The sequence below is a fragment of the Eurypyga helias genome, unplaced genomic scaffold, assembly GCF_000690775.1.
Source record: "Eurypyga helias isolate BGI_N326 unplaced genomic scaffold, ASM69077v1 scaffold28540, whole genome shotgun sequence".
In the NCBI taxonomy this organism is placed as follows: Eukaryota; Metazoa; Chordata; class Aves; order Eurypygiformes; family Eurypygidae; genus Eurypyga; species Eurypyga helias.
The window spans coordinates 4,460-15,373 of record NW_010226762.1 but is presented as its reverse complement, the minus strand read 5'-3'; the positions used below and the strand labels follow the sequence as shown (position 1 = coordinate 15,373).

Here is a 10,914-nt window from a genome sequence, read left to right as displayed (position 1 = left end):
GGTGCCATTGGCATCGCTCTCGCCTTCTTGGCTTGCTGCGCGCTTTGATCTGGGGTGTAAGGCACGAGGTTGCGGTGGGAAGGAGCTGGCGGACATCTGTGGGGAGCAGAGTCGTGGGGTAGGCAGGGGCTGTAGGACGTGTGGCCCTCCTGCTCCTTCCCGGTCGGCTCCCACGAGCCCGTTGCTGTAAGCAGGGTGTTGAGTGATGGCTTTGTGCGGAGGAGGGCACGAAGCTTTGTGCCCGGGATGACCTGGGGCTCAGGGCTGCGCTGTCCCGGGCGTTGTCTTTGGGGGTTCTGGTGTGAAGGCTGCGAGCTCCTCCAGGACAGGTGTGTGCTTGGCTTTCCGTTTTCCATCCTGCCCTTTCCCTCTGGATTTCCTGTAGTTTGTGGCTTCCAAATGCAAGGCTTTTTATCCTCGCAAGTCATCTTGGGAATGCCCCAGCCGGGCTAGCAATGACAGTCTTACTGGCAAGTGTTAATCCTGCCCCATCGCACAGTAGAGGAGAGGTGTCCGTGTTGCGTGGCGTCTCGTAGGGAATTCAGTCGCAGAAGCAGGAGTTGGAGAAGACCTAGTTTATTTCCATTGGCTGATAAAGGATTGTTCCCTTTTCCATAGAGCTCTGTCCTGTATTAAATCAGAGCTGGGCTTTCCTTAGGAAAAAAATGAGCAGAGACAAAACCAGTTCAGTCATTCAGAGGATCGATGGTGTCTTTGGATTAGACCTAAGAGACACACTTGATCTTGCTTTGGAAGCCTTCAGCTCTTGAGGTAATCGCTCTGTTCTTTCTGACTTCACGTTTTGTGAGTGCGCAGCTCGTCTTTGTCCTTGTTTCCCTTAACGCCTCAGGCAGCCTCAGCAACTGGTGACTGAATCGGTGCCTGCATGGGCTCCTTTTGGGTGAGGTTCTGAAGGACGGTCAGTCCCTTATGCTGCTTGCATAGTGGAAATGATAATCTGGAGTATTAGTTTTAAATTTCTGGTCTGGGTCCTTTGCCTGAAAAATGCTTTGTTTGTTTTTCAGTTCAAAGAAGAGATTTCCAGGCGGTTTAAAGCCAAACAGGATCAGCTGGTTCTGATCTTTGCTGGGAAGATCCTGAAGGATGGAGACACGTTGAATCAACATGGGATCAAAGATGGGCTGACTGTCCACTTGGTCATTAAGACTCCGCAGAAGTAAGAAACTCTCGTCCTGGTGGGCTGAGGGTGAATGGAGGGTGTGAGTGACTGGCGGTGGAGCGCTCTGGTGGTGACGGAAGCGGGGTGCTTGTGCGAGCCTGGGTGCTGGTGCTGGGGCGTGTGCGAGTCCGGCAGCGGTGATCCAGCAGGAGAACTCTCCCAGGCTCTCTCGTTACCACGGCTTTGCCGTGCAGGCGTGGGGTTTATCCCTCAGGCAGTCTTTTCCCTAGGTTACGCAGCTGTGTAAGCTGGTAGCATGTACCTGAGGGGGTTGACTCTTCTTTAACACAACTTGTATATGTGGCCTTGTGCATTTTGAGCCTTTATAGTTTAGTGATCTTGAAAGAACCTGTTGGAATTTGATACTAGTTCCAAGAAATACAAGCTGCCTTTAACAGAAATGACTTTCACAATGAATTTGTGTTGAAGTTGAAAGCAATGCCCAGTTTTTCTTTCACTGCCTATCACACACTCTGCACTCAGCCTGTGCTTGTGCTCTCGCGTGCTGTGGGAGGTGCACAGTGCGTGCAGAGCATTATCTGTAGGGCAGAACAGTGTTTCCCTGGGGTACCTATAGGCATGCCTGTATGGGAGGGGGCTGCTCTGCCTTGGTGGGAATGCGCGGAGGCTCAGGCAGTGCACCACGTGCCCGTGGCAGTGTGGTGGTGAGCTCAAGTACAGTGCTGCGGGTGCCCCCCGTGGTAGCTCCCGGTTTGGACACAGCTTACCACATAGCTCAGCCTGAGAAAGGGATGCAGGATTGACCACGGGGTCCTCAGGGTTAGGCTTTTCCCAGTGCTTTCCAGTGGAGTGATGGGCACAGAAGTTCTTGGGAACAGTTCTTAGGCACAGCCATGTCTTGTTGATCTCGAAACCCCCTCCGCAGCTGTTCCTGGGCTCCCTGCTGCAGTGGGTCGGGCTCTTGGGGCTGCATTCTGCTGTCCCCTGGGAGAGCTGCCTTACTGACTTAGTCCAGATTAGTCCTTCTTTTTCTTTCTTCCCCTCTTTTTCACAAAGACAAGCATGTGTATTGTCAGCTGCTGCGGGAGGCCTGGCTCTGGATTCTGCATCTCCAGGTAGCCTGATGGGCTGGCGCTGTTTACCATTGTCTCCACAGCAAACCCTGGTGCTTGTGACCCATTTCAAAGCGTAAATGAGAGCGCTGCCCTGGGTTGCTAATTTTTTTTCCCCGCAAATGGTCATAGATAAGTGCTTACTGAAGACACGACAGCCTCTTCCTGTGCTGAGAGAAACCAAGTGACCTTTCTACAGCTTCCTTCTTCCTTTTTTGTTCAGCTTCCTATTTGCTTTGTTTCCTCCCTTTCTGGTTTTCAGCAGCAGTCAGGTGAGTCTGGAGAGTGGACAAGGACCCTCAGGGTGGATTTCTAAAGTCCTAGCAGAAGAGTGAAAAAGGGAGTTAGAGAAAGGAATCATTCTTGGTTTGGAGGAGGGAATAATCAAGAAATCGTTGTTCTTGTGCCAGTGGCATAATAGCATTTCTTATTTGAGGCCAGTAAAGTGAATTTTGTGATCTGATTTCCTGTGAAAGCTCTTCAGCACTAGTCCAGCACTGTCATGGCTGCAGATGCTTCAGAGAATCGTTAAACAGTCTCTTTCAAATTACTGTAAAAATCCCAAGGAGGAATTTTGATTGCAAGGTTTGGGTTGGTTTACTGAATGAAGTCAAGTCCAGCGTCGCCGGGTCTTATCGCACAGTATCTACCTGTGAGTATGAGAGAAGCTCTAATCAACCAGTGTTGATTAGCCTTGTGAGGTACAGCCAGCATCAGAGATGTGAGTTCAACTGCCCAGAAGCATCCTGTAGCTTCATGGGACAGATGCTAGCTGCCTCGTACCTCAGTTTCCCTAGCTGTAGAGTAATGCTGATACTTATTTTTGCCCCCAGGAGCGCTGATGGGAATATTCAGGGCATGGGAGGATTTGCAGAAAAGCAGATTCTTCTTTACCCTGTGCACTAGCCCTGCTGTTACCTCCTGTGGTTTCTGCGGGAGCAGCAGGAGGATTTTCCTGTTTGGAGCAAACTCGTTGCTCAAGGATATAGCTGAGGTAAATAGTTCAGCATGACTCAAGGAAGAGCTAGGTGCAGTCGGGGTACCAGTCAAGCCACTTCGTGTGGGCCAGGATAAAACGTCAGGGGCTGTTCTGCGTCAGGATGGGAGGCAGATTCCAACAGATGGAAGGCATCTGGGAGCACAGCTGTGGAGGCAGGAATGGAAGCAGCCAGGGCTGGCTGCTGTGGGGACAAGAGGCATGAGGGGAGGCTCGGTCAGTGTGGGGTGCACCGTCCTGTGTCCCCCCCAGAGGACTCAGCTCACCGTTCCTGAATCTCTGGAGTTTAACACCTTCTGTTGTTTCTTTGCAGGGTCCAAGATTCAACATCTGCTGCTTCTGCCCCCAATGCTGCTTCTGCCCCCACTGCAACCCCTTCTTCTCCTGCTGCCCCATCTCAGCCTTCCACATCCAGCAGCACCGTTTCCGACGCGGGGAACGGCAGCAGACGGAGCAGCGGGTCAGGGACCATGGGAGGCTCTGGAGATGGAGGCCCTAATAGTGCTACATCCATCCTGTGTAAGTGATGGCTGCGAGACGTGTGACACAAAAGAAGAATTTCCTGGGATTAGATCGAGGAATTGGAGTTCTTGGCCCCTGCAGTTGTCTCTGCTTGCTGTAGGCTTTGCAGGAGTCGTCTGCACCAGCATTCCCTGCGCAGGATGATGCCAAAGCCCTTAGTGAAGTGTGTGTAGGGGGTGCCCTCCCTCCTGGCCGCCATAGGAATATAGGATACCCCTGGATTATTGTGGGTGCAGTTCAGCTGATGTGCTTGTCCTCTTTTTGCAGCTGCTGACAGTTACTGACTCACGCCTCTCTCCCTGTGTGTTGTTCCCCCTCCAGCTGGCTTTGGCGGCATCACTGGGCTAGGCAACCTTGGGATGGGTTCTGCCAACTTCATGGAGCTCCAGCAGCAGATGCAGCGGCAGCTGATGTCCAACCCGGAGATGCTTTCTCAGATCATGGAGAATCCCTTGGTGCAGAACATGATGTCTAACCCTGACCTCATGAGACAGATGATCATGGCCAATCCCCAGATGCAGCAGCTCATGGAGCGGAATCCAGAGATAAGCCACATGCTGAATAACCCGGAGCTTATGAGGCAGGTGAGTCAGCACGCCGGGGCCTGTTCGAAGCACGTTCAAGAGCATCTTTGTGGACCAGCTTCAGTGTCTGCTCTGCAGCGGGAGTGTGCGAATGCCAGATCGGTGATTTCAGAGATCTCTCCCTGCTGTAAGCTCCCCACAAACAGATGGTGGTCTTGAGTTATCTGAATGCTGATTACTCAGCCCACATACTCGCAGCTCTTACCTCCCGTTCAGGGCTATTGAATCCATCATGTGTCGGGCAAAAAAGGATGCTGGGATCGTTCTAGTGCACTGCATACAAGGCTGCTGTGTTCTGGTTCAGAAATGGGAGTAAAAGCAGTCACGGGGCAGTGAGGCTACTGCAAAAGCTTTTTGTTTCTCTCTGTTTCTCTGGATAGATTAGGTATAGACAACAGGGCTGTGCAGGCAATATTTTACTACCTGTGTCAGCCGAGAGCACTAGTTGTAGGGCAGGATTTTCTGTACAATCCCAGCCTAGGGCGCTGTTCTGTCTGGAAGACCGGAGGTTCATCGGAAGGGAAGCATAAGGGATGAGTGAGAGCCCCAGTGTTAAATGGCCCTTGACAGGACTCTGCTGTTCCCCAGGAAGACTTGTCAGGAGGTCTTTCTGGGTTGTTGCTGAATGAGCCTAGTTTCCATCTGCTTCTCGGTGAGCTTGCTTTCCACTGTGTTGCTCATACGTGAAATTATGGAGCAGCAGGACCAAACTGTGAATGATCCATATTTAAGCAGCTCCTCCAATGAGATCTGGATGTTCCCTGGGCAGGGGAGAGCCACCAGAAGTCTGGAGAGGGTGAATTTCTTGGTTTTCTTGAAATGGGAAGGATCCAATCTCTTCCACCTTCTCAGTTTTTGAATGCAGTCCATCTCCTTTGAGTGGGAACATATGGGTGTTAAATGTTTGGATGTCCTGATACTGCTTAGAAACAAAACAACCTCATCCAGCTGAATTGAGGTTGCGAAGGAAGACAGCTGAGCAAGGATGGGAGGAGCCAGGATCCCTGGGCTCTCTTTGCCTGGATAAATGATCTCTCTGCTCTCTGGCTGTGAAACGGGTTTAATTATACTCTTTCTTCTGGGAGCTGAGGTTTAACTCTTTCAGTGCTTGGCTGGTTGATCAGGTGAATACCACTGGGCTCTTGATCTACTCCAGGCTTCCGTGGTGCACATGGGCCTGAGCTTTCCATGTTTTCCCCCTTCTCTCAGACAATGGAATTGGCTCGTAACCCTGCCATGATGCAGGAGATGATGCGGAACCAGGACCGTGCTTTGAGTAACCTCGAGAGCATTCCAGGAGGATACAACGCCCTGCGCCGAATGTACACGGACATCCAGGAGCCCATGTTTAGTGCAGCCCGGGAGCAGGTATTGGCTGCGATCCTGTAAGTGGGGTGTAGCGTGCCAAGCACGGGAGAGGGGTCTTCCCCTGACCCCGTGCTAACGGGGCAGCCTTCCCCAAGCGTGGCTCTTCATCCCTTGCCGCTCTAGATGATGAATGCAGACAGTGAGTGCAGGAGAACGTTGTGCAGTGCCTGTCATCTGCTTTTATTCCATGGCTTGGTGTATCTGAGAGGCCTGCCCTCACTCCTTTGGTCTCCAGGCAAGCTGGATGCCAGCCATCGCCGATGTGAAGGCCCCAGACCTTCGTTAGCACAGCCCTTTGCTCTCAGCCCGGCTTACTGTATTAGCTCAAGCCTGACGCCTTGGGATTGGAGCTGGCTGAGATCCAGCTGGCTTGAAGCACAGGAGGAGTGAGCACAGGTCTGTCTGCAAAAGGCTGCGCAGACATACTCCAGTCTAGCATTACCTACTGGTATGTCCGGATGCTGGAAGCCCTGCATTTGGGAGCCAAAGCTAGGGCTGTGGCCGCTTCGTGAGCCTGGTCTGTTTCTGAGCGAGGTGTGTTGTGGATTACGAATTTCTCAGGGGGCAATTTAGGGCATGTGTTTAGCAAATTCTGGACCTGGATGAATACGATTGGCTGTTCCTTAGGCCGTGCTGTGGTGGGGTTCATCTCACATTCTCTGCTGGGGCTAACTGATTACAGCTATTTCTTTTATTTCTTCTTCCCTAGTTTGGCAACAATCCTTTCTCTTCCTTGACGGGGAATTCTGAGAGCTCAAGCTCTCAGCCTTTGCGGACGGAGAACAGAGAGCCGTTACCGAACCCCTGGAGTCCCACACCCCCTGCTTCCCAGAGCCAGGCGCCCAGCAGTGAAGGGAGCACTGGCTCGGCAACGACCCAAAGCACGCCGACTGTATCCAACCCCTTCGGGCTGAATGCTGCCAGCATTGGGGCTGGTACGTAAGCAAGAGAGGAACCAGGGGCTGCTACTCGCTGAACAGGTCACCCAGGCTTCCTCAGAGGGAGGTTCCCTCTGGCATTTCTGTTCAGATTCTGGCCCAAGTTGCAAGCGCAGAGGGGTTATTTCTGGGTTACTTTGGGAATTCTCCTGTCCCTCGAGAGCATGGGAGAGTGGCAAGCAAAGCACTACCATGGCTGTCTACAGCAGTACTCCCTGTTGGCCGGGGGTGAGGTAAAGCATTGCTGTTACATGTCACGCTGCAGCAGTGCTCAGGCTTGTAAGGGCTTTTCCTTTGTTTTCTCTTCCCTTTCCAGGCATGTTTAACAGCCCAGAGATGCAAGGCCTCCTGCAGCAGATTTCGGAAAACCCTCAGCTGATGCAGAACATGATCTCCGCCCCCTACATGCGGAGCATGATGCAAACTCTTGCCCAGAACCCAGACTTTGCAGCACAGGTAAAAGTGTTGCAGTTGTCTCGTCAGACAGGCCGTGAGCACGGTGCTCGTGAGACGCTTGTGTAGTTGGAGCGGTTCCGCATGCAGAAACCGGGGAGCTGAGTGAACGCAGTTTTGTTGTATTTCTCAGCAGCTTGAAGGCAGTCAGAGTACTGACCCCTGTGTCTTAGCAGAGCCCCCAACAAAACAGGGTGGCTTTCACAGGGACAAGGGAATGGCCCTTCTCTTTGCCCGTGGCCAAGTGGCCCCTGTTCAACACTGCTGCCAGGAATTGGGCTGTCCTGCTCCAATCCCCGTTAACGGGGGACGTTGCAAACCCAGGGAGGGAGTCAGGGGCACAACTGATGTGTTCTTCGTGGCTTAGCTACGTAGGGTTTAACAGCCAGTGGCAGCAACCCTCTGACCCGACCTACGTGTGCTGTCTCTTGCTAGATCATGGTAAATGTCCCCCTCTTTGCTGGGAATCCACAGCTTCAAGAACAGCTCCGCCTTCAGCTCCCTGTCTTCCTGCAGCAGGTAAAGGCCCCTGTCTGGCCCTGTGCTGCTCTCAGCCCTGGGCTCCAGAGCTCCTCCATCCTCCGTAGGAAAGGGAGTATCTCGGCCGCTTGGTCAGGTGGCCTAGGAAACACGGGCTGGGGGGTTTGGGCTGCGAAGGAAAGGGGAGAGGGAAGGGAAGAGCTGGTTTAGGCAATTCATCTAAATGAAGTAATCTGAATTACCACAAGGTGGACCTCACGTTAGAGTAGTTAAGCTACACGAAACCCCTGTGTGGACAGTCTCTCACCGTAATGAGTTACAAAATTAAACCAGCTAATTGTGCTAGAGCAGCTGGTTCACTCAGGTAAATCGAATAAGAGCGCTCTGATTCCAAGGGCATGTGCCCCCAGTTCAGTCTGAGTCACCTAGTTCATTGAGGAAACCTGAGCTAAACCCTGGGTGTCTGTGGCTGAGCCCTGCAGTCTGGAGACTCGAGCCCGGCTTGCAGCGGGAGGCGCAGCTCCGTGCTGACGGATGGTCACGGTTAAAGCTGGTGGATCTCTGGCCGCCAGAGCTCTCGCTGTTTGGTACCGCTGTGTCTTCTGCCTTTGTTCCCAGATGCAGAACCCAGACTCCCTCTCCATTCTCACCAACCCCCGCGCCATGCAGGCGCTCCTCCAGATCCAGCAAGGACTCCAGACGCTGCAAACGGAGGCCCCAGGACTAGTGCCAAGGTAATAAGCGCCTTACGGTGGGTTTCTGCAGGCAGAGCCGACACGCTTGGTAGCAGCAGGCAGACTAGCTGTTGATTCATCGGGATCTGCTCGGGGCCCTCTGTCGTGGGGCCTTCTGCTGGTGTGTGCCTGCAGGCCTCCGAGCTCCAGCTAATTAGCACTGCGCTTGTGTGTACTTCACGTGGGATGTCCTTGACCCTTTCTTTTGGGAGAAAAGGCCTGGAAACCACTTGGTCCCACCCCCATCTTTTGTTAGCGGTATTCGGTATGGGCTGTCCTCAAGAGTTTTGTCTCTGGAGCACAGCATGAGCTGCGAGGTTGGGTGGGCACACTGGGGCAACCCTCGGGCCTTCTGCTCGCCCGCAGCATGGGTCGTGTTCGGGCTGGGCAGTTCCTTTCCGACCTGCGCCTCCATCAGGTCTGCGTGTTGCCAGCATCGCGTGTGACCGGGGTACAAACGCGGCCGGTGCCGAAGCTGCCCTGCGGTGAGTGCCGGCTGGTTCCCCTGCTGCCCAGCTCTCGGGGGACACCCAGGTGTGCCAGCTTGCCTCTGAGCATGCCCTGCCTTCCTCTGCAGCCTCGGCTCCTTCGGCATGCCTCGAATGCCCCCGTCCTCCACAGGAGGAAGCACAATCCCGGAGAACCCTGTTCCCTCCGCTTCGACGCCGGCCAGTGCCTCTCCAGGTGGGGGTGGTAACCCCCAGCAGCAGCTCATGCAGCAGATGATCCAGCTGCTGGCCGGAGGAAGCTCTCAAGTATGTAATTCCCAGCTGCACGCTGATACGTGTCTGGGGAGGGACATCTCCAGGGTGAGGAGAGATGCTCCCGATCCCACCCCACTCCAGGGATGTGGTTCCCAACCGGATTCTCTTGGCTACGGTGCTTTATGCCGAGTTCAGTGTCCCAGGCTGGGCAGTTCTTGGGGGCGTAGGAACCCTTTGCGCAGGTTTGAAGCCAAGAGTGCCAGGGATGCTCCTCCCAGCGCTGCTCTCCCCGCAGGCACAGACCTCGGACTGTCTGTGCGGCGTGGCTGCGGTGCCAAAGCATCGGGGAGGCGGGTAACGTCACCAAATGAGCCTGGAGTATTTCGGGAGGCCTAACGCTGAGCTCGGGGCCGCCGCTCGGCCCGGCCCGTGCTGGGTGTAGATCCCTGCTGTCTGACTCTCGGGTCTTTGTCCTCTGCAGGCGCAGAGTCCTGAAGTGCGATTCCAACAGCAGCTGGAGCAGCTGAACGCCATGGGCTTCATTAATCGCGAGGCCAACCTCCAGGCGCTTATTGCCACCGGCGGAGACATCAACGCAGCTATTGAGAGACTGCTGGGCTCCCAGCCTTCCTAAACTCTTGTCATGCTGCCCCGCAGCCGTCAGCACACGCATCCATACACATGCACAGGGGGATCTTTCAGGAAAGCCCACCATCATTTTCATATCTGACAGCTGTCCATGTATTTAAAACAAAAAGATACAGCTTAACCCCTGACCTTCCTACTAAGTTAAGATTTCATGTTGAAACGCTCTTTAACTGGCTTGTATGTGGATTCCAGTTCTCATCGTGGCCACAGAGACTTCAGATGTGTATTTTTTCCTAAATATGCCCTCTGTCTCAGACACTCTTCTCTCTCTCTCTAGATGGTAGAGGCGATACTTCTAGTTACTTACCTGAATGATTGTGTTTTGAGTAGCTTGATTTTAACTGTACATGATTCCCCTCCCCTAACCCTCCTTTCAGGCAAATATTTAAAACTTGAGCCAAGTTTGGGGTTTGGTTATTTCTCCCAGCATCTTATTGGGGATAGATCAAAATGAAAAATGAAATGACCTGGAAACTCCTGATGTCGCTTGTCTTAATGTTCCGTTGGATGAACTGAGCCCGCGTCCCTCGCACGCTCTCAGCTCCTGGGAGAGGCTTAACGTGCGTGAAAACGACGTTTGGAGCTTGGCCTCTTCGCGCTCCTGGGGTGGCGTGAGGGAGCCTGGGTGCCCTGGGGGATCGGGCTCGCTGGAGCAGCAGAAGGCGTTGGAAAGGCGTTGTTTCCGCCCGAGCGATGTCAGGCCGTGCGCAGCGGTGTCAGGGCTTTGGTGACCTTTGTGCTCAGTTGGCTGTTTCTGAAAGTGGAAAAACAAACCAAAAAAAAAACCAAACTGAAGAAGTTAATGATCTTTTTGCTTCACTGGAAAGTGTTGAGGTTCCTGTTCTTCCCAGTTCAGATCCATCCCCCACCCCCGTTTTGGTGTGTTTGAATGTTACCGACTCCAAGAACCGCCCCAAGGACGAGCAGGGTGATCTTTTTCCCAGGAGCCTCCACGGCTGTGTAATTTGCATACCATTTTTATCAAAAATAAATGCGCACAACCATCCGTCTCCCTGCACTCCTGTATCTTCCTTGATTGCCACGTCGGCCGAGCCAGTTCCCAGTCCCCCGGGACTGACCCCTCTCGCCCCCCGCCCTCACCTCTTGTGATGAGTGTGGCGGGGAACCTCTTGGACACTTCAGTAACCCTGCGGCAAGGTTGACCGAAATCTGGCACTAAACACGCCCCTCTGGAAGCATCCTTTGGATTAGGGACGCGGGAGGGTGGTTGGG

The 10,914-nt window shown here is 53.5% G+C and overlaps 1 protein-coding gene across 1 annotated transcript; it reads left to right on the top strand.

The window, feature by feature from the left end:
* Positions 1-950: 950 nt before the first annotated feature.
* Positions 951-10,155, top strand: UBQLN4 (ubiquilin 4). Its single transcript, XM_010154407.1, has 10 exons — positions 951-1,177; positions 3,564-3,769; positions 4,094-4,356; positions 5,566-5,724; positions 6,434-6,659; positions 6,979-7,118; positions 7,551-7,634; positions 8,214-8,329; positions 8,907-9,084; positions 9,515-10,155. The coding sequence occupies exons 1-10, from the start codon at positions 951-953 to the stop codon at positions 9,665-9,667; spliced, it is 1,752 nt and encodes a 583-aa protein (XP_010152709.1). The 3' UTR covers positions 9,668-10,155.
* Positions 10,156-10,914: the final 759 nt, after the last annotated feature.